The sequence below is a fragment of the Podarcis liolepis genome, assembly GCF_965112155.1.
Source record: "Podarcis liolepis genome assembly, chromosome: 12".
In the NCBI taxonomy this organism is placed as follows: domain Eukaryota; kingdom Metazoa; phylum Chordata; class Lepidosauria; order Squamata; family Lacertidae; genus Podarcis; species Podarcis liolepis.
The window spans coordinates 44150656-44174695 of record NC_139563.1 but is presented as its reverse complement, the minus strand read 5'-3'; the positions used below and the strand labels follow the sequence as shown (position 1 = coordinate 44174695).

The window sequence follows — 24040 nt, the reverse complement described above, 5'->3', positions numbered from 1 at the left end:
TTACTCATTTTTGGACCACAGTGCTTGGAGTAACAAGCCCTGAAATGTCCAGGAGCATGCCACAGAATCAAAGCAAGATTTACAGGAGTGATATTTTCCTGAAAGGAAGAAAGAGGGAGAATATATAATTGATTGAATAAGGGGTTAATAGCTGTCACCCATGAATAGTCTCCAAATGGTATTTGAAAAAGTAGGAAAAGAGGTGCAAGTCCTGTATATCTGAAGAACTATAATGTTATTTACATAATGGCTTGTGTTCATTTAATGGCCTTGGCTTGTATTGTTTGAAGTCCGTTGTATTCTTCTGCTGCCTCGTCTATGTCTCTATCAATAATTGCTTTTACTTTTGCTAAATTGTGCTCCTTTGATTTTGTCTTCTGTTACCCAAAATATCTTGGGCATCTGATACTTGAAGATACTGGCTTTCACATTTAAAACATCCAGTCTTTCAAGGGAGCCCGCTGGACGTGCTGAAAAATTATCCCAATCCTGTTGTAGAGATGACAGTCCATTGTGAAATTATCTCCGCCATGTGCGCAGTTCCTTAATTCGCTCGCTAGATGGAGATCAAAAGCAACATAAATGATATCCCCCTCCTCTTTTCCCTCAGTCACCCAGCAGAAAATGAAAACGTATCGACTACCTCCTTTGCCAAGCATTTAAACTTTTTCTTTCCACTTCCAGAAAGATTAATCTTTTTTTCCACAATCCTTTTGGCGATTAAGCTAGGAAGGGAAGGTTTGGAGGGATGGTGAACTGTTAAATCGTTACATGCTATTGTTACAGCAATTATCGTGCTGTTTATTTTACAGCATAAAGGAAGCCATTTCTCTCCCTATCGTTATCAGCTGACCATAATAAAGTGACCCATAACTGCGGGGTAAAATTAGATTGTTATTCTTGTAACAGAGGAATTAATCTATAGCAGCAAGGCCAAACTGTATCCTGGAAGCTCTGAGTGGTTCCCAAGGCAGTTAAGAGAGCAACTCTTTGTTGGCTTATCTCCAGTGTGGTGGCTTATCTCCACACGCCAGTGTGGTGTAGTGGTTAAGAGCGGTAGACTCGTAATCTGGTGAACCGGGTTCGCGTCCCGCTCCTCCACATGCAGCTGCTGGGTGACCTTGGGCCAATCACACTTCTCTGAAGTCTCTCAGCCCCACTCACCTCACAGGGTGTTTGTTGTGGGGGAGGAAGGGAAAGGAGAATGTTAGCCGCTTTGAGACTCCTTAAAGGGAGTGAAAGGCGGGATATCAAATCCAAACTCTTCTTCTTCTTCCTTTTACAAGGTTCTCTATCTTTCTCTTGTCAGAACCTGGAACCAAGGATATGGAAGCAGCAAAACCTGGGCAGAAAAGTTTTATAGTTGTTGCAGTAGCAGCCTGGGCTATGGGGAGATGGAGAGTCTTGGGGTAGCGTGATTCTCAGATACATGAAGATAAAGGTAAAGGGACCCCTGACCATTAGGTCCAGTCATGGCCGACTCTGGGGTTGCGGCGCTCATCTCACTTTATTGGCTGAGGGAGCCAGGCATACAGCTTCCGGGTCATGTGGCCAGCATGACTAAGCCGCTTCTGGCGAACCAGAGCAGCACACGGAAACACCATTTACCTTCCCGCCAGAGCAGTACCTATTTATCTACTTGCACTTTGACGTGTTTCCGAACTGCTGGGTTGGCAGGAGCAGGGACCGAGCAACGGGAGCTCACCCCGTCGTGGGGAATCGAACTGCCAACCTTCTGATCGACAAGTCCTAGGCTCTGTGGTTTAACCCACAGCTCCACCCGCGTCCCTAATACATGAAGATATTTATTATGTAAATACCTCCTTAGCTTTCAGAATTCCTGAATTATAACTACATATGTGAAAAGCGATTTGCCCTGTCTTTGGCTAACTTTCCTTGCTTAGTTGTAGGCTTGCTGGGAAGGAACTGTTGTAGAAAACGTAGGAAGAGCTGCTTTTTCATATAACTGTGGAGTTGGAAGGAACCACAAGGGTCATCTAGTCCAACCCCTGCTTTTCTCCAGGCATCCTTCCCTGGGTTCAAGGGTTGAACTGGACACCTTCTGCATGCAAAGCAGATGTCCACCACTGAGCTATGGCCTTTCCTCAATCTGTGTTAAAACGGATAACCAAAAGTGGTCCTTTATGCAACTCACCTAGCAATAGATTCCTCTGCTCATTTCATCCGCCAGGTGACTTCAAAATTAGATGGTCGCTGGCTTGGGTTTGTACTTGATACCAATTGGGTAATAATATACATTAGCAGTAAGACAATTATGGGCTACCCTTTTTGGCCAGAAGCAGTGCTGATTTGCCAAGATGAATTTTTGAATCTAAACGATTCTGGGAACTTTGCATTGCATTTTAACTTACTACATTTGGATTATCTTGTTTGTTGTTGTTGTGGGGGTTTTTTTGTGAGTCACATTGTACTGGCCATTGTGCACAAACAATAAAAATCTGTCTGGCTGACTCATAAACTTTATATGGTAATATTTCACAGGAACTCTTCACAGTTCCAGAGTGTTGGTTCCAACACTTTGAAAGCTGCCAGAGCTAAACAAATGTTTAAGTAGTAGTGGTAGTATCAGTCACTGGAACTGTTACAGAAAATAATATATATATATATATTTCCTGCTGGAAAAGATGAGAAAATGAAATGGAGCAGCTTTACAATGTAGCTATTTATTTCATATTGACTGTAGGTCATAAAAAAACAAACAAGTTTTTATATACTTGGACACACCAGCCCAGCATGTCTTCACAGCACATGTAACGTGGAGCTCAGCAGGGCAACATTTTTTTAAAAAAACTTTTTTTTAATTCAAAATTAAAACAAAACATATTACCCAGAAATATATCATCCTTATTCCCACCCCCATTTTTTCCTCCCTCCCCCCACCCTCCACACAAAACCCACCCACCCCCACCTCTCGACTTCCCTCAGTTCCAGTCTTTGATTTCTCTAAGAATGCTGTTTTCTGCATGTTACACAGTTGTATAGATCCTCAAACTGTTTAGCTGATTATCATCAATAAAAAAAGTTTGTGAATGTTTATTCAAAGCCAGCCAAAGAGTCCAGTTCGCTTTGTTGCGTCTCCAGATACTTTGTAAAGGGTTCCCATTCATCTTTAAAGTCACAGTTATCCTTGTCCCGTAGCTTATGTGTCAATTTTGCCAGTTCTGCATAGTCCATCAATTTTTCTTGCCATGATTCTTTAGCTGGGGTTTCTTCAGTCTTCCATCCTTGTGCTACCAGAACTCTCGCGGCCATTGTCGCATACATGAAGATGTTTTTCAGCTTTTTTGGCAGGTCTTTCCCTACAATCCCTAACAAAAATGCTTCAGGTTTTTTTAACAAATGTTAAATGGAACATTTTCTTCAATTCATTGTATATCATTTCCCAAAATTTTTTAATCACAATCCCACTTCATATGATAAAATGTCCCTTCTTTTTCCTTACACTTCCAACATATATTTGAACTAGTTTTGTACATTTTCCCTAACTGCACTTGGTGTCGTGTAACATCTGTACATCATCTTCATGTAATTCTCCTTCAGTAAGGAACAATCTGTAAATTTTAAATTGGTTTTCCATAATTTTTCCCAGTCTTCCATCATAATGTTGTGACCTACATCTTGTGCCCATTTAATCATAACTGATTTTACCTCTTCATCTTTCGTCTCCCATTCTAATAATATGTGGCCTTCAGTAATTTCACTTTCCCTTCGATCACTTCCGTTTGAAACCTAGATCTTGTGTAACTGAATCCTTTCTTGCTGTCTTCTTTATGTGTTTCATATAGTTGTCGATAATGCAACCAACTTTTAACCAATAATTAATACAGTGGCAGGGCACAACTGCAACAGGAGTAATGGAATAATTTTATGCAATAATCTTGACAATGAAGATCTCAAAACATCATTGACTGATGCGTTCTGTGCAGCAGAGCATCACTATGCTATCGGAGGAGCATTTCGCCTCTTTCACACCCGCCTTTGCAAACAGCAGTATTTTAATAATAATAATAATAATTTATTATTTATACCCCACCCATCTGGCTGGGTTTCTGCAGCCACTCTGTGCGGCTTCCAGCAAAATATTAAAAATACATTAAAACATCAGATATTAAAAGCTTCCCTAAACAGGGCTGCCTTCAGATGTCTTCTAAAAGTCAGATAGTTGTTTATTTCCTTGACATCTGATGGGAGGGCGTTCCACAGGGCAGGTGCCACTACCGAGAAGGCTCTTTGTCTGGTTCCCTGTAACCTCACATCTCGCAGTGAGGGGAACCGCCAGAAAGCCCTCGGAGCTGGACCTCAGTGTCCAGGCAGTATTTTACTCCCATATTGTCTTCAGAAGGAGAATACGTCACTCCAGCACTGTTCGCCTTTGAGTGAAGAGCAGCTATCCCTTGTTATAAGAGAACTTGGCTCATACTGTTCTCTCCTATCATAGGTGCCCAGGAAAGCCAAGGCAATTTCACTTTACCACTGAACCACTTATATTGTCCAATAGCAAGGGAGGTCACAGTACTTTCGTCTCAAAATAATGTGGACCTCTGAGGACACGATTCTGCACCTGTATGTATGTACAGCTGTGGCACCCGTAATGGAACCGGGCATGCTAAATACAGCCACCGGATTGCTAAAAGACACACAAGAAAGTGATAAGAAGACTGTGGCACATTGTGGCACGAGAGGCCACTGGAATGGAAGCCATAATGAATGGCCAGGGCAACTCCAAACTCCAGAGCCAGGCAAAGAATTTCAATTCTTAATAATAATAATAATAATAATAATAATAACAACAACAACAACAACAACAATAATGATATCTTTATTGTCATTGCCCCCTTCGGGGACAACAAAATTACTTGACTGCTCCATAAAAACACTAATTAAACAATACAGTATAATACAGCAAGGGAGATTAGATGACTTTCAAAGTCCGGGCTTCCCATTCAGGGCCGAGATCGCTCTGGAGAAGAAGCTGTTCTTAAGACGGCTCGTTCTTGTCTTCATTGACCTGTATCTCCGTCCTGACGGCAAGAGCTCAAAGAGACAGTGACCAGGATGCGATGGATCTTTTACTATGTCCAGTGCCTTCCTATGGCACCTTGTGGCATAAATCTGCTCTAAGGTGGAGAGTGGGCAGCCAACAATGCTCTCAATGGAATGGAAGCCATAATGAATGGCCAGGGCAACTCCAAACTCCAGAGCCAGGCAAGGAATTTCAATTCTTCATCTGAAGCTTTGACAAACTTGTTCTACATATCAAAGTCCCATGTACTGGGCAGACTCTTGGACTTCATTATTATAGATGGTGAAAGGTGTCCAACATAATGGCCCTGGAAAGGCTTTTGTAAGCCATTAAGCCCGATACCTTTTAGGTTTCTGAATTTCTGAAACATGGAAGAACAAGCAGAATTAAACACCTTTCTTTGCTGTTACCTCTCTCTGCCATGTCATCCATTTCACCCCTGTCAAAACCCTAGTGATAGCATAGCTGCTATATTAAGGCATGGCTTTCTGCATCAGAATTACACAAAACTGTCAGAACGTTATGAACAGCTAGCTTAAAAAAGGAAAGAAAGAGTGAGCCTAACGTTCATTATAGGTGTGAAAGTAAACTAAAATAATTTAGGGCGAAGCTAGCTGCTACTTGTACATTAGCGATATCTGCTGCCGTCAGGGAATGCACCCAGACTACTAAGCAGTAGAGAAGATTAATATGCCATCACCCTAATTCAGTTTGGAATGCATCTGATGGTGTAAAAGAATAACGCTTCTGATTCCCAGGTATTTCCATAAAAGTAATAATGCAGCAATGTAAAACTGAATGTGTATACAGTATAATAAGATGTAAGAAATTGTGCTTGCTTGTGACAACTGTTTGGTATGTATCCTGGAGTCATGGGAGCAGGAGACCGTATTGTAACCACAGTATCTCAAAGAAAGGAATCATTTGGTTTCAGGTCCAGAGACCGAAGTCATTTCTCATTATTTTATTTTTAACACCATTCTAATTCTCAACGTGTGCTTATAGATGCCTGCGTTCTTAACTTTCCACATCTGTCATGTTAATGCTATATTCTTCTCAGATATAAGGAAAAGCTAAACCCACAAAGTATAAATACAGTTAGTTTCAGAAATGCAAGTGATGTCATTTAAAAAAAACAGCAAGAACACTTTAACATTTTGATATATTGAATATTATTAGATTTAATAATCAGGACTACGGTAATTGCGACTTGCGTTGTGGTAATGAATATTGACACATGACTCACAAGTGTACTGAATTTAATTAACACTAATAGAACGGATTGAATAATAGGAGGATTAACATCTGTTAGAGAGCCAAAACAGCGAGATTTATAGCTCTTTGAATAAATATTGGCCTCTAGAATATGAGGTCAATAAATCTTATGTCTGACCTTCTCTTAAACTGGCACCTGAATCCATATAGAGGACTCTGAAAGTGTTTGTGAAGTTCAGCTGCCCACCTCCTTTACTTTCTCCCTGTTTGAAAAATCAATGAGAAGATTAGGAGTCTTCTTACTGATTACAGAACAGAAGCATCCTAGTCCTTTCCTTCAAAAGTCAGGTTTTGAGATTACTAAATCAGCATAAAGAAACATTATTAAAAATGACCCTACTCAGATGTGACACTAAACCATGGTCTTCATCTCCATTTCCCTTCCTTCCACCACCTCATATGTGGTGATTAAAGAGTTCCCAATCCTAGTTTAGGAGCAAACCATAGTTTGCTGTTTCATCCAAACTTATGTGTGCAATAATTTGCCTGCAAACCGATTGTTATGTACTGAGTTGAATAGGATCCAAAATGCAGCAGTCTGATTGGTCCTAGAACAATAGGATCCAGAATGCAGCAGTCTGATTGGTCCACAGGAGCCACCCAATCCAACTCCAGGTGGAAATGAATCCGCAACCTGATTGGCCTACATGCAAGGGGAGCCTGAGGCTCATGGCTATAATTCTAAATCTTGATTTCATGTGATACCAGCACCCGATATTATTATGGTTACTAATTTGTTCTTTAATTCGCTGTAGATAGCTTGCACTCCTCTCCAGCAAATAGACTGGCATGGGATTCTGGGCTAGCTGTGCTCTAAATCACCATGTTTTGGGGGACCTTCCACTGTAATAGTGGAAATAGTTTGCGAGACACTTCAGCTCAGTTGTAATTTTTCTGTGTTTCTCGACTCCTCAACCCCCTAAGCTGGCTCTCCACTGGTTTTGAGACTTTTGTATTAAGCAGCGTATTAAAATGTGACATGTGGAAACCACTAAACACACAGCTGGAAAACACTGTTTGAAAATTGGCTCTGAATAAAGCTCACAGCATTTTATTAATTTTGCAATAAAGAGCAGCATCTATACAGAGGGAGCACGTAGTGTGGCAGATTGTGACCCTGTGCTCACTTTTTAAAGCATTGGTTGTGGTTACAATAAGGCTGAAAGGCCAAAAATTCTTCATGGTGCATCCACCACAACAAATTATTACAGCATGATTTGTTTTTGATTGTGAATATGCCAGCAAAACATTCCACAGTAGTTAAAACATTTTTTTTAAAAAAATAATTTTATGGACCATAAATAATAACCATAGGTAAAGGTAAAGGGAACCCTGACCATCAGGTCCAGTTGCGGACGACTCTGGGGTCTCGCTTTATTGGCCGAGGGAGCCGGCGTAGAGCTTCCGGGTCATGTGGCCAGAATGGCTAAGCTGCTTCTGGCAAACCAGAGCAGTGCACGGAAACGCTGTTTACCTTCCCACCAGAGTGGTACCTATTTATCTACTTGCACTTTGACATGCTTTCGAACTTCTAGGTGGGCAGGAGCAGGGACCAGGCAATGGGAACTCAGCCCATCACAGGGATTTGAACCGCCTACCTTCTAATCAGCAAGCCCTAGGCTCTCTGGTTTAGACCACAGCGCCACCCGCGCCCCTAATAACCATATTCCAAACAAAAAATTCAGGATCCATATTGTCATCACTGTGTGTCCTCCCCCCTCATTTGTTTTCAAAGTCATTTGTAAAATGCAATAATAATAATAATAAAGATGTCCTTTTACATTAGCAGATATCTAAAGCCCCTGCAAACTGTTTCCACTGTTAATTCCCTTGGGCTTTCTGGAAAAAGTGAAGAGACTCTAGATTTAAAATTTCTGAATTAATGTGCTGTAAGGTGAACTCTTAACTCTGCTTAAAATATTAATCAGTAATTAATCAATGGTGAAGGCTTATTGCTATTCATTTTTAATTATAATATTTGGATTGGGATGTTCTCACATAACAAAGGTTACTACTCTTTTGCGTTTTAGGGCAAGCATTAATTTTAAAGTTTTTATTGGAGCAGTTGTAAAATATTTAATGAGAACCATATAACTGCATTTAATAAAATTGTTTATTGGCAATATAGCTATAAAGAGAATTAGAATTCCAACGGGTGAACAGCTTTTGCCTTTTAGCAAAGAAAGAAAGAAAAAGAAAGAAATAGCAGAAATATTCTGTGGACATCGGATATGGTTATTTTCTCTTAATTTAGAACTGATTCTAATGTAACGTTTGGTATTCCCAGGAAGATTTTATTGGGAAAAAGTGGGAAAAGTTACGATGAGCTACACAGCTTTTCCAGGGCAAATCCTAAAAACACATTGCAGCTAGAATTATGAGACTGACATGAGACTATCCCAGGAAAATATGCATAGATAACCTCTCATTTAAAAAAATGTGAATACTCCTGGGATCACTTAAAAAAGGCATATCGTGAGAAATACCTGTGTTAAAAACGATTTTGGATCTTAAGCTGCCAACAAACCATAGAATTGTAGAATTGCAGAGTTGGAAAGGAATCATCTAGTTAAAAGAGTCATCTAGTCGCCGTCCCCCTCCAATGTAGAAATCACACCTAAATAAACCCTGAGAGATGGCTAACCAGTCAGTTTAAAAGCGGGTCATTCCATGTCATTTCAATGAGGTCATGTCACCCTCCGTCTCGGATGTTGATGAAATTTGGTGTACACCCTTCCCTTGTGGTTGAAAAAAAACCCCTTAAATTTCCCCCCTCTATCTCACACGGTTTTACTTTTATAGCACTTCGAAGTTTCGTTAAATCTGTGTTGTCTGTCCAAGGGTCTCCCCATGGCACAAGATACGCTTAAGTACATTTTAATTTTTTTCCTTCATAACCAATGATCAGATCTCTTCAAAAGTTTACACAGAGCTCAATAAAATGATGAGGATTTCGGCGGGGGGGGGGGGAGATACACCAGCACTCAAAAGATTTTATAAATGCCTAAAAAAATTATAAATGCACTTGTAGCCTAGTTTTTTTGGTGGAAAAACTAAGTTTAGAAAACCTGATTTACAACGTGTCAGATTGCTTACCGGGGCAAGACAGTTTGAGCATGTTGCACTGATCCTGGTCCAACTATGCTGGTTGCCAGTTGGTTTCCAGGCCCAGCCCAAAGTGCTGTTTCTGACCTATAAAGCCTTAAATGGCTCAGGAACACAATACCTCATGGACTGCCACCCCCTAACCTCTCCCCATATAAATCGGCTCAGACCCTGTTATCATCATCTAAGGCCTTTCTTTGTGTGCATCCTCCATGAGATGTATGGGGCAACACAAAAACAGGGCCTCTCCTGTGGTGGCTCCCCATTTGTGGAATGCTGTCCCCAGGGAGGCTCGCCTGGCGCCTTCATTACATATCTTTAGGCGCCAGGTGAAGACATTTCTCTTTAACTGGGCCTTTGACTGACTAACATTCTATGGTATTTTAAATGTGTTTGTGGAAGTGGGGGTTACTGGTTTGTTCTTGTTTTTATTCCCTATTGTTTTATTCCCTATTGTCTTCTTTTTATTCCCTATTTTGTATTCTCATTTTGTATTTTTATGCTGTGATCATAGTCCAACCCCCTGCAGTGCAGGAATCTCAACGAGTGGTCCCCCATCCAATTTGAAACCGTACCAGACCCAGCTTTGCAAATGTGCTAGCAGTATACAGATATAATTTGTTGTTTAGTCTTTTAGTCGTGTCCAACTCTTCGTGACCCCCTGGACCAGAGCACGCCAGGCACTCCTGTCTTCCACTGCCTCCCGCAGTTTGGTCAAACTCATGTTTGTAGCTTCAAGAACTCTATCCAACCATCTCGTCCTCTGTCGCCCCCTTCTTCTTGTGCCCTCAACCTTTCCCAACATCAGGGTCTTTCCCAGGGAGTCTTCTCTTCTCATGAGGTGGCCAAAGTATTGGAGCCTCAGCTTCAGGATCTGTCCTTCCAGTGAGCACTCAGGGCTGATTTCCTTCAGAATGGATAGGTTTGTTCTTCTTACAGTCCATGGGACTCTCAAGAGTCTCCTCCAGCACCATAATTCAGAAGCATCAATTCTTCGGCGATCAGCCTTCTTTATGGTCCAGCTCTCGCTTCCATACATCACTACTAGGAAAACCATAGCTTTAACTATACAGACCTTTGTCAGCAAGGTGATGTCTCTGCTTTTTAAGATGCTTTCTAAGTTTGTCATTGCTTTTCTCCCAAGAAGCAGGCGTCTTTTAATTTCATGACTGCTGTCACCATCTGCAGTGATCATGGAGCCCAAGAAAGTAAAATCTCTCACTGCCTCCATTTCTTCCCTTTCCATTTGCCAGGAGGTGATGGTAAATGATAATATTTTTTAAAAAAATAAAATAAAATAACACTCACAGTTTACCACTGTTTGGAAAACATTAGGCAGCCTCCCCACCTTCCCATGCTTACAGGAAAGCCCAAGTGAGGATGTAATGAGGTTTTCCAGAAATGTGGGCACCTAGGGAGGCTGCATAATGTAGACCTTTGGAAAGATGCTTTGGAGAATGAAAGGAAGGACATTCAAAAACACCCCTGGCCACCTTGAAAGTGAAATAAGCAATATACCTTGCCCATGAACTTTCTGCAAAATGTTATCCTCTCTTTCATGATATTTCAGATGTTCTTTTCTCATAAATTGATAGAGAATGGTAAGGAAAAAATATATATGCAAGAGAAATTTTCAGCACAGCCTTGGTCCATACATGACTGCCACATGCAAGTTCCTTTCAATTATATCTGCTTGGCTCAAATATCAGAGATATAAAAGACCGATTTTAAACAACCCCGAGAAAGGCATAGAAATAAAGAACATGGATAATAGATTTTTGAAATAGAGGTTTCCCCTAATTCTTTTTAATGAAGTTGTATGGCCACGCAGCACTGTATATTTTGCTGATTCTTTTACTTTCCTTGGAGTTGATCTGAAGGTCATTGCAATGATTTTGTACTAAACCATATACAAGAGTTTGGGCTTGCTTAAATGTTAATGCTTCCCTTTAGATCTACCTAAAACAGAGGCACAACTATCATTATAACTCTTTAATCCCTACTGCAATGCAAATCTGGAGGTTGCTACACATGCTAGCTCAGATAAAGGTAATATTCAGTGTGAATAATAGGGAGCCGTTCCAAATCTCTCATGAGACATTTATTTTTCTACAGTACTGTACAACTCTCTCTCTCTCTCCTTTTAATAGCCAATCATCAAATAATGAATCCTTGCCCACTGAACATACATTTGTACTGTGTTTCTTTTGTTCCCCTAGAGGAAGAGAGCAACAAAAAACAAAACTCATCCCAGTGCACACAAACTATGAAAATATCTTTAAAATATTCTTTTGAGATGACTTGCTGCAACTTATTTACTTTGGGGGGCGAGGGAATCACTTTGCAGGAGGTTGAGGGCTGTTCTCTGAACAATATTTTAATGACATGCTTTATAGATGAGTATTAAGTAAAGGACCTAGTTGTATGTAAACAAATAACTATAGATAGATATTGATATAGATTTTAACACCGTAGCTCTTGTACTTTTGATCTGACCAACCTGGACTCACTACAATGATAAGGATCACTCCTGCTAATTAATAGACCACCTTTAGTTTTAATTTTCCGTGCTCTTGGTGACCTTCGTACTTTGTAATTGCAAGGTTTGATATTAGGAAGCCAGCTTTGCTACATTGTTAAATACTTTCTTGTTTAATTTTGCCCCATTAGGGTAATACAGTTTTAACAAGCAATTTTATTTTATTTGGTACATTTAAAAAGAAAAACCTGGTTTTACTTGGCTTTTGATCAATGTTAACTTGCTTTCGACATTAGATTTTTATCAGTGTTTTTAATGTTTATTTTTATGTAAAGCGCTTAGGCGTTATGAGTGACTAAGTGGTATATAAATCCCGTTAAATGCTAAATGCTACTCGTATTATAGAAAGAGTGATTGTGGCATGAAAACCAGTGTGTGGAAGAAGTAGATAGAAGTTAGAGCTTGTATTCAAGGTTCTCCTTCTCGCTGAAGGAAATGTTAGGTAATGGTAAAGGGACCCCTGACCATTAGGTCCAGTCGTGACCGACTCCGGGGTTGCAGCGCTAATCTCGCTTTATTGGCCAAGGGAGCCGGGGTACAGCTTCCGGGTCATGTGGCCTGCATAACTAAGATGCTTCTGGCGAACCAGAGCAGCGCACGAGAAACGCCGTTTACCTTCCCGCTGGAGCGGTACCTATTTATCTACTTGCACTTTGACATGCTTTCGAACTGCTAGGTTGGCAGGAGCAGGGACCGAACAACGAGAGCTCACCCTGTTGCGGGGATTCGAACCGCCGACCTTCTGATCGGCAAGTCCTAGGCTCTGAAGGAGATGTTGGCCAGTAGCTATTATCTACACACCTTTTCTGCATGTAGGAGGAGAAGGGAACAAGCACCCTCGCCCCCAATTGCCCCTGTTGCTCTCCATCAGTTTGACGCCATCTGTGTGCAGCAAGGAGCCTTCTCTACTTGGCAGGCTCACTTTGTAAGCCTGGAGGACCATGGTTCTAAAACTCACAGGCTCCCTCCTCTCCCTGCAGTCATCTCATGGAGGCTGAAACAAGAGGGTCATGCCAGCAGGGTAGCAAGATCTCTCTTCTCCCCCTCCTCCTCCTTGGGATGTTAATAGCATGACTAAAAGAATGCTCGAAGCACCCTTGTCTCCCAGCTTTATTTGCCTGGAAGAGCAATTATATGTAAGCCTTCCATATATACAGAGCACATTGAAACTCATCAGTGCACCTAATGGGGCTTTGCTAATTCCCTTTCCTTTCCCAAGTCCTAATCCTGACTTTTGGCAGCTGCTTTTGGGCACCACAGGAGAATACAGCAGGATGGCTGCTCCTATGCAATATCGCTTTGGATTCCAGCCCTAGCGTTTTACAACCTGGGTTTCCTACGTAGTTTTTATTTATCTAATTGCAGTATTTCTCAAGTCTGCTTTCCGGTCACAATGTTTCAGGGCCGCAATTCCCCATATCGTAGCTGACAGAGACCAATAACACTTGACTGGTCATCTGGCTTATGTGCCTGGTGGTGAAGTCAATGAGGTGAACCTGCCATCTTTGGAATTATAACTAAACATGTCTAAGCCAGAAACCGTCCCCCATCCCCCCAATAAATGAAACGGGTGGGGCAAATACGGAGGCATCTGTTTCTTCCTCTTCATAACATCCAGTAGCTCTGAGGAATGTGGAAGCGGCTACAATTATTTTGACAAATGCCTTTATCTCTCCATTTTGTTGTACGATGCAGTGCAAGGGAAACTCTGGTGCACTCATGCGCAGCAATAATTTATTAGTGGTTTAGGGATGTGGGCCCAGAACAAATTCTAGACAAAAGAAAAACATGTTTGGGTTTTTACAGACTGCTTTGGCAAAAGGACCAAAGCTGCAATTGGGAGTGCCAACATTTGGTATTTCGTTTATCCCAGTCGGGGTGACAGCTGACAAATGACCTGGGTTTGGTTTTAATTACCGCTGGAGATGAGGGGGAGAAAAAGCCTTTGCATTCATCTGCAACCAATTTCACAATACAAAGCAATAAACAAGCAAAGTATTTGTGGCATTTCACTGATTTTTTTCTTTTTAACGCCAGTAAATGAAAGGTGCAGTTTTAACACCGTGAAACCATGGCCTGTTATGGGGTTGTGATGAGTTCCTAGGACAGAAATTAAGACCTATTATTTGGTATGTTGCATCTGATTCTCTAATGTGTTCTGGGGGCTGCAGTGGTTTCTAAAACCATGCTGCCCTTCATTTCAATTAAATTTATCTCTTTCTTTTTTTAAAAAAAAGTATTCAGAAGTTATTAACGGAATCTGCCCTCCTTTCAATCATGTGAGAATGATGACTGGTGAAAGGGAGTGGGTAACTCAATTTTGCTGACACATGATGGTAGTGGTATCATGGGTTGCATTTCAGCATAGAAAAGCCTGTGGCAGCAATTCCCACATATGATCGATTTGCAGAATGTGCAGCGGGGATGGGGAACCTGTGGCCCTCCAGAGGTGGCTAGACTCCCAAGTCCCATCATCCCTGCCACTTGGCTGCGCTGGCACAGGGTGAGCAGAGTCCAGCCACGTTATCCACAGAGTATACTGTACAAGGTCAGAATTCTCCACAGAATGGCAGTGCTAATCATGGAAAAGGTCATTATGTCTAGAAAGCCAATGTCTGCACGGACATGCAACACTAAACCCACCTTCCTCAATCAAAATGTGTGGATGTTTTGAACTACAACTCCCATCATGCCCCCTGCCAACTAGAGGGCATGAGGTTGCCATGGTTTAGCAGTGTCACTCGCCACATTTCAGTTACATTCTCACACACTGAAAGACACAATGCAAGCAAAGCACAAATATCTACTACTACTACTACTAATAATAATAATAATAATAATTTATTATTTATACCCCATCTGGCTGAGTTTCCCCAGCCACTCTGGATGGCTCCAAGTCGAGTGTTAAAAACAATACAGCATTAAATATTTAAAACTTCCCTAAGCAGGGCAGCCTTCAGATGTCTTCTAAAAGTCAGATAGTTGTTTATTTCCTTGACATCTGATGGGAGGGCATTCTACAGGGCGGGCGCCACCACCAAGAAGGCCCTCTGGTTCTCTGTAACCTCACTTCTCGCAGTGAGGGAACCGCCAGAAGGCCCTCGGAGCTGGACCTCAGTGTCTGGGCTGAACGATGGGGGTGGAAACGCTCCTTCAGGTATACAGGACCGAGGACATTTAGGGCTTTAAAGGTCAGCGCCAACACTTTGAATTGTGCTGTGTAATATATGGTAATATCACTTTCATGAAGACATCCTGAGAAAGGCGCAGCCCAGAAATCGAAAGAGGATGCCTTCTTTTCTTTTCTTTTTACAGACTCTCAGAGGTCAAGGAAAGCTCAGTAAATGCAAGAAATCATTTGCGAATTTCACTGACCCATTTACTACAGGATTTGTTTCGGTGTTTTTGTCTTGGAAATGTCCTTATGATTGGCATCTCTCCACAGTCCGTTTCACAACTGCAAAGTCTGCTATGAGATCATAGAATTGTAGAGTTGGAAGGGACAGCAAGGATTACCTGACACCTTGCAAGGCAGGAATCTCAGGAATCCCATGACAGACGGCCATCCAACCTCTGCTTAAAAACCTCTGAGGAAGGAGAGCCCACACCTCCTGAGGGAGATCGTTCCACTGTCCAACAGAAAGTTTTACCTGATGTTTAGTCAGAATCTCCTTTCTTGGAGCTTGAAGCCACTGGTTCAAGTCCTACCTTCCAGAGCAGGAGAAAACAAGCTTGCTCTTTCTTCCATGTGAGGTAAGAGCAGGCTTCCTCGACCCTCCAGGTGTTTTGAGACTACAATTCCCAGCATCCCCGACCACTGGCCCTGCTAGCTAGGGATCATGGGAGTTGTAGGCCAAAATCATCTGGCGGGCCGAGGTGGAGGAAGCCTGGGTCAGAGACTTGGGTATTGAAGCGACAGCCTCCAGAACTTGTAAGCTCTCAAACACAATGTTTAAAAATCATGTTACAGAGCGAACAATTTTTGAATCACATTAGCGATATATATATTGAGAGAGAAAACCCAGTGCATGCAACAAGTGACTAGTACGAGAACCCATACAAGTAACACTGACACACACTAAATAGAATAGTAGAAGCATAACCACCTGTAATGGGAATTGGGGTTGCTTGTGCATAAACTGCAAACTGCTCCAAGCTGGTTGTATAGCTAAACCTTTCCCTGGTTTGACAGCCCTTACAACGCGACTGTCTCAGTCACTGGCAGAATCCGTCAGTGGGCGTTTCCTAAATTTTTTCCAACATAAAAATTCCTTGACTCCAAGTCTCCTCCTAGATTCTCTGCGCGGAAGCTTTCTGCGCAGTGTGGGCGTGCCAAGCGGAGGTCCTGAGCTCTCTCCGCTGATCTCACTGGAAGAGTCTCGGAGCCTTCCCTCCTCAGTACTCTCCGCCTCTCCTTCCTCCCTGGTGTCCCCTGGATTTCCTTCCCCAGCGGAAGCTCTCTCTCTCTCCTTGCTAGTTCCCTCCCCTGCATCATTGGAGAGCCTTCCCTCTCCTCTTGCCTCTGATGGCAGTTCCCTGACACCACCCGACCCCCCTGCCACTCCCCCTCTCCCTTTTCTTCCTTTTTTCTTCTTCCTACTTGTTTAAACCTATTCATAAACCAAGAACTCATACACTGGCCACTAATAATGAAACATATGTTGTAGATATTTATCCACATTTATTTTGCTATTTTTGTGATATACAAATGACATTGGGGAGGGACAAAGCATAAGACTGAGGAAAGGCCAAGTAATACTTTTTCATGGCTCTTATGTAAAAAAATAAATAAATACTGGCAATCTCCCAAACATTTCCATCTTTTCGGTTTGCAAAGTTCCAGAGCACATCCTACAAGATGAGCATTTATCTATCACTGTTCCTCCTGAGAATCTCACAAAGCCACAGGGTTGTCCTCAAGCACTAGACTGAATATTGGCATGTAGGCCAGCGAAATGTCCCCAAATTCAAATTAATTTAAGCTTCTGCTCCAAAATAGGTAAGGAATAAATTACTGCTCCTGGGCCTAGGTCAAGTAGGTCACTAGGCCAAGTTCCTATAAATTTCAAAACAAGGACACGGGAAAGAAACTTAGCTAAGCCACTTCAATTTTTACATGGGTTTTATTTAAAGTACTGTAGTATTTATGTTGTGCAACAACATTGCTTTATGCAAATCCCCATTCTTCTGTATAGGAACATCTTTTACGAAGAAAGCAAGCTATTGTTGAGATTATGAACTAAGCAGCAATATTATGAACATGTCTGGGATAAAACACAAAAACAAGGTTTAGGTTACATTCATCATCTGAAGAGAGAATGTTATAGCTATTCTTATTCCTTTTAGAGGTGTAACTTACCACTTCAAACAGCCCAGTGACACATCTGGCTGCACAGAAAAATGGTAGGAGAATTCTTTTTCCAGTCTAGTGAATTTTTCTACAAGGCTGGTTAAGGGGGCGAAAGGAATTCCATTAGGTATCAACAATTCTAATTATCATTTTCACTTGTCCATATATTTTCCAAATTTATCCCTAGTTCTTTTGCAACACACGTCTTATTAACAATATCTGCTTTCTCTCTCTCTCGTATTTTTCCTTACTTTTGAAATTGAAATGAATATTCGGGCCGTGTATCACATTCTGTGTTTTGTGTTCATTGATTCGTGCTTGTGTCATGTTGTGATGTGTAATTAATATCCAGAGAGGTGGTTGGCCTATAATAAAAAAAGCAGGACTTACCGCACAAGCAAATCAAAATGAGCAGAGGCACGTTCAGGTGAAAACATGCCATCTTTTGAATCTAACATTGATTTCAAGCCAACATTCACTTGCACATTAGATATTAAAATAGCGAGGGATGTGTGTACAATATGATAGGTTGGGAAATATATTGAGTAATTTTCTGACATTTATATTAAAATTAATTACCTGGGCTTTATCAAGTGAAGTGTATCTTTGTTGCAGGAGAAATAATGCTATTAAGTAAAGGTAGGCATCATCATATTTATCGTATCGATCGATCGGCAGATTCTGACACTGCCTTTTTGAGGTTGAGCAAATGAGTTTCAAAATCAGAACGCAGTATATTTGCTCATAGGAAGGAGCCCAGAGCAGGTTGAATGGAGGCTGTATTTTTTAGGGTTATATGGCATGTATTTATTTTCTAAATAAGTACTTGTCAGGCCAAGATTTCCAGCATAGTCTGGGAAGACCTAGATGTGGCTACTCTTGGGTGAATTTCTGTGCTATGATTATTCGTGGAACACCTATGTTATCAACAACATGCCTGAGATCACAGGCTGAAGCTGCAATCCTAAAAGCACACTCACTTGGAAGTGTTCCCAACAAACTCAGTATCCTCTATGAGTAAACCTGAACATGTGGAAGATGGCGCTACGTGTCATTTTGGACTTAATTTGCCTCTCCTTTCATGAAATCCTTCCTCCTTATCAGAAATATTTATATCTGAAAGTTGTGCCACAAAGAGAGAAAGGTTTGAGTGTATCAGAAGAATTTACCACCAGCTTGTTGCCTTCGTAAAGTGAATTGGGTTGTGTGTGTAAATGTGGTGAAGAACAAGGGAGAGGTTGAGCTATATACTAGTTTTAGTTTGTGGGGCGTCGTATCCAGAGGAATGGGTGTTCACCATGTCGCAAGATACTAGACAGGAACAAAGACTTGTGGGAAATAGGCTAAACCCTCAGTTTTTCCTCCTATCTAGATGTAGACAGTCCATTCCTCCCAGCTCTCCTGACTCACCTAAGTTTTTTTACTAGTTTCTGAACCCTCCTTTTTTTCTTTAGATTTCCCTTATTCCCGTTTTAGTTTTACAGTTCTTTGTCTGCGCGTTGTGTTTCCCCCCACATACAAACAAACCCCTTCATTTGCTCTCTACGTTTAGTCGTTCTGCTTATTTGCCACCCTTCTTTTATTCCTTAGTTGTTTACTTCCATTGATCAATTCTCCAGAACCGGTGCCCTTGCCGCAGTGCCAACAGCCGTTCCCGCCTTCAGGAGCGCCAGCCCTCTGTTGGCGCGCTCTTTTAATTTCCCTCAACGGCTGCCACCATTTTTCTGGGGTCACAACTGTATTTATTTATTTCGTTTTGGTGTGTGTGCTACTTGTGTGACTGCTGGTGTGGCATTCGCATTCTCTTGCTCTGATTTAAAAACGACTTGGCCACCTAATCCCGGTTCGCTGTTTTAACACAGGCAACGGAATGAGCGTTCCTATTACATTTGCCTTTGAAATTGAGCCCTGACTGAGTGCCTCCCGGTTCGCTTTGGTGCTGACGGAGTGCCTGCCCTCATCCTTATCCTCCTGGTCGGTAGCTGTGATGGGGAGTGTGTGTCTAACTTCTATTTCCCCCCACTCCTGGTCCACGGTGTGGCAATTGGAGTTGAGTGGTTTGGAGTGAGGCTTTTGCCCCCTATTCTTCTGGTCCACGGAGTGGCAAACAGAGACTTTTGGGTCTGAATTTCTATAATCCTCCTCCCGGTCCACAGTGTGACAAAAGGAGTTGTGTGTTTATTTGGTGAAAATCAGAGGCTGTGTGTTAATGTGCGTGCATCTTTGCCGTTTTAATGGCCGCCATGGAGGAAAATGGACTCTTTATTTGTATCCTTTCACCTGTCTACCTTGGTGGTTAACGTTTCCAAAGCAACCTTAGGTAGGTGGATTAAGGCCTATATTTCCATGGCTTTACGAGTCCCTTAAATTACCCCGTCCATCTCACGTTCTGGCGCATGTTGGACATTTGTAGGGCAGGCACCTGGTCGTCATCTTCCACCTTTACCAGATATTACAAATTGGACCAGCTGTCCTCAGCTGAGGCAGCCTTTGGCTGTACAGTGCTCCAGCAGGCATTATACTCAGCGTATTGCAGAGATGGGACCCCCCCAAATTGGTGACTCCCTTATGGAATGTCCCATTCCATCGGATACGACACCCCGCTCCCAAAACTACACTTCTTGTAAGGCCAGTTGTTCTTTTTCATTGACACACACGCACATAAATCTAAAGCAGCATTGCTTGTTTTGAAGAGAGATTCTATCAAGGAGCAGAATCTAACCCTTGAAGTTCTCATTTTCAAGTGATATGTTTTAATCCATTTCTTTCTCAATACATTAACTAATTGAGTAACTTGTGTGTATTCTTTTGACTGAAAAAAACAAAGGTAATAACAAAATAAGCAGTGCGCCAGAAATTTTGTCATTCTATTTTTATTTGCATTTTCAAAAATAGGAACAGAGCATATTTAACCCCCCTACCCCTATCCCACTTACAACTTCATACCAAATACAGCATGTATACATATACCATATGACTTCCCTTCCACACTTTCCTTGATTCCTTTGCTTTTCTACTACTCCGCATAATCCACATCTTTTTAATCATCCAGTTTGTTATCTATTAAATACTCCATCTATTTCAACTCTGGTGGATTTACTCGAGACCCACTAAGCTATGTATTTGTCTACACTGGTTCTTAAAATATTCAATAAATATTATCCCTTCCTCCTTATATTCCTTATCTTTGTTTTCTCTTACCCTGTTCGTCAGACTTAGCCACTTCAGCATATTCAAGCATTTTACACTGCCATCCTTCCTTGGTGGGAACTAGACTTGTTCTCCACCTTGGTGCCAATAAGGTTCTAGCTGCTCGTTGCAAAATTGTCGTTTTCTGCCAGTGACAATGCAGATCCACAGTGAACTATTTTGAGCTTTGTAACGTAATGGGTTGGGTATTAAACAGTGAGCACCTCTTGCTTTTGAACATGTATGCTACCGCCCATAAAGGGGCACCATGTATATTTTATTGCGCTTGTTATATAATGTTAATTTCAGCTGATTTGTTGCATTTCCCCCCTCTCCCTTTATCTAAAGCATAGTTTTTAATTCTGCTAACTGATATGAGGCATGATCCTGCCAATGTGATGTTGTGCACAAATCTCCCTGTGTGTGGGAGGGAGGTCGGTTTCTGGGTTCACCAGCCAGCCAGGATGTGTTTGTGGGACAGAATTCCATATGTAGAACGATAACCCCTTTTAAACCATGATCTATGATTTAGGATGTAATTAGGTGATATCACCATTGATGTCTTTTATTAATTTATGAGCAGAGGGCGATGTTTAGGTTGCAAATTTATTGTAATGTATGATGTGGTCTTTTGTTTTTGTTTTGCTTTGGTTCTTGTCTGTTTTTGTAAGTTTTGGCGGTTTTAAATTTGGAGGTTTAAGTACATTATGTTGGTATGGGAAACTGTCGTGTGACGGGCCAATGGCCGTAATAAATATCAATTCAATTCATCTGTAGAAGCAATGTGGAAGGGGGAGATTTGGTTGAGCAAACAAGCAGAGCCTAAGATTTTAAGGAGGCCAGTACACACTTGCAGGTTCTTATCAAACCAAGCATATGTAAGGTTTGAGACATACATGTGGATTCTTCCCTGTGAACCACCCTGAGACCTCTGGGTATAGGGCAGTATATCAATTCTATTATTACTATTATTATTATTATTATTAATTCTCCCCCTTATTTCATTTCTTTTAAAGGATTTCGACCCTTTCTTGCCTACTTGAGCCCCTTTACAGACTGCTTTGTACTACTTTGCAGGAGAGCCAGTGTGGTGTAGTGGTTAAGAGCGGTGGACTCGTAATCTGGGAAACCGGGTTCACTTCTCCGCTCCTTCACATCACATGCAGCTGCTGGGTGACCTTGGGCTAGTCACACTTCTTTGAAGTCTCTCAGCCCCACTCACCTCACAGAGTGTTTGTTGTGGGGGAGGAAGGGAAAGGAGAATGTTAGCCACTTTGAGACTCCTTCGGGTAGTGATAGAGCGGGATATCAAATCCAAACTCTTCTCTTCTTAATATATGACTCCCTTCCTTCCTTCAGGTTGCACCCATCATTAAAGAGAGATTGATGAAGAAAGGCAGCATGATGTTGGGCTACCAGCCGCATCGTGGCAAAGTCAACTTCTTCCGCCAGGTCATTATCAGCCCCCAGGTGAGCCGAGAGGACATGGACTTCCTGCTCGACGAGATTGACTCACTAGGCAAAGACTTGTAGTTGATGCTTCACAGTGCTAGGCTTTCCTTAGTTGTGCAGAGTTTACGGCATTGTCGCCCAACCTGTGGCCTTCCAAAATGTTGCTGGACTACAACTCCCATAATCCATGACAATCGGCCATGCTGACCGGGGCTGGTGAGAGATGGGGTCCGACAATATCTGGAAGGCCAAAGGTTAGCCACCCCGCCTACCCAGTTTTCTGGGAGTAAGCCTCCTTGAACTCTAGGGGACTGACCTTTGAGTAGACATGTCTAGGGTTGTACTGTAAGAATGTTTGCAACATGAATGGTATTAGACCATGTAATCCATAGATAAATGCCCAGCTGGCTGAAGCCACTGCCAGGAACGCCTGGAGAAGTGGTGGTCAATTCTTTGTAGCCTTGCTTGTAATAAAGAGCCGGTGCTTTTCAAAACTAGACATTTTGTGTCTAACATTGATATGTCATTGGCTGATAACTGAATGCTAAAAATGGGCCCCCATTAACTGCTAACATATATTGTTATAAATTAGTTAAAGTGAATGGAGTTAAGCCATCGCTGTAGTAGGGCCAGGTTTAGATCAGTGGGTATTAAGTAAAAAAGTACCTTTATATGCATTGTGAAGATTAGACGTTCAGGATTGGTGGGCTCTACTTATGCAAGAGTTTTTTCTTCTTATGAACTAGGAAATTAAGTGTTGTGCACTAATTACCATCCACCATTTTTTCCTGGAAGCATCCAAAATGTTACATACAAAATACTGGGTTGGGGCAAGACTAAGCTAATTCTACTTAGGTACCATTAAAATGGAGGGGAAAGTGGGTGATGATTTCAATGGGATCTAAGTTCATCAAGTGTGATTTAGTCTGAAGCCATCCTATTGTAATTTACACATCCATCATCCTTTTCTCTTTTTATCTTGGGTCAGAGGGATTGTACACAGTTTCTAAGACAGTTTGTATTAAATTTCTATTGCTAAAACATCAGCAAGGTATTTCTTAAGCATTTTAGAGGCCTATTGAACTTAAATAAATTCCACATGTGTATGTGTGTGTATATATCTCCTAGAGTTGTATTTTTTTATGCTGTGTGGCTATTTAAGGTAAGGATTACTGTATTGATTCATCCACTGGTGTGTTTCTAAAGATGTAAAAACTATCAAATTTCACTTGAGCAGAGTATAACTGGAGGGATTACACTAAAAAAATAATATAGGTGTGTAATAAGTTGAAATTTGTCCATAATATTTAGAGACATAGTTTTACAGTAAAATACTTTTTGTGAAGCTGAAAAGACCCATACTAGGTTTAATCCATTCTATTTAATTTGTTTATTACAGTGTGTTTTAACCAATTGCTTTGTAATTCATGGTCTTGTTCTTCCATTGCTGTATGTAGAAGTTTTGCTATATTTGCAGGCATGGTGTAATGATTAATTTATTAGAGATCTGTATTTTACCTTCTTCTGTGAGATCTATGTGATGATACGTATAGTGCATAACAAATTGCCTAGAAGTGCTTTTTGTAGCAGCACATTATGTGCAAAATATGTGTGTTCTTAGTTGAATCTTTGAATAAAAAGGCATTGATAACTCTTAAAAACCAATCCAGACTATTTCTTCTTTTTTAAAAAATAAAAATTGAGCTTGGATACTTGTTAATGAGGGACCTCACATATTTCTCAGCTTCCCATAACTAGTTTTAGGCCTGAGTAAGCCCCGGGGGAAGTTTCCTTCTGATGGACCCCTTCTTACCATTTAATTATTAAATCAATATATATATACTGCCCTGGGGTGCTGTGGTGAGCCTGCTGTTCTCACTTACCTACTCAGAAGCTATTTTGTTGTCTTGTTTTGTAGTCCCCACTCAGACAGGAAGCTCAATGAGTTGTTGTGATGATAAAACGGGGAGATGGAAGACCATGTTTTCCACCTTTAGCTCCTCGCAGGAAAGGTGGGATGGAAATATATCAACAAATTCTGCTCAGTCCCTTTGTCAGCTGGCTTTCCGTCATTCACTGCAGGGGA

At 41.4% G+C, this 24040-nt stretch overlaps 1 protein-coding gene across 4 annotated transcripts in view; it reads left to right on the top strand.

Moving 5' to 3' along the window:
• The window catches only part of GADL1 (glutamate decarboxylase like 1), a 96803-nt gene extending 73184 nt beyond the window's left edge, over positions 1-23619 (top strand). For all 4 annotated transcript variants that reach the window (XM_083468272.1, XM_083468273.1, XM_083468271.1 and 1 more), the window contains exon 15: positions 21862-23619. In XM_083468272.1, coding sequence (XP_083324398.1) covers positions 21862-22035 — 174 coding nt within the window. In that variant the 3' untranslated portion in view covers positions 22036-23619. The remainder of the gene's footprint in view (positions 1-21861) is intronic.
• Positions 23620-24040: the final 421 nt, after the last annotated feature.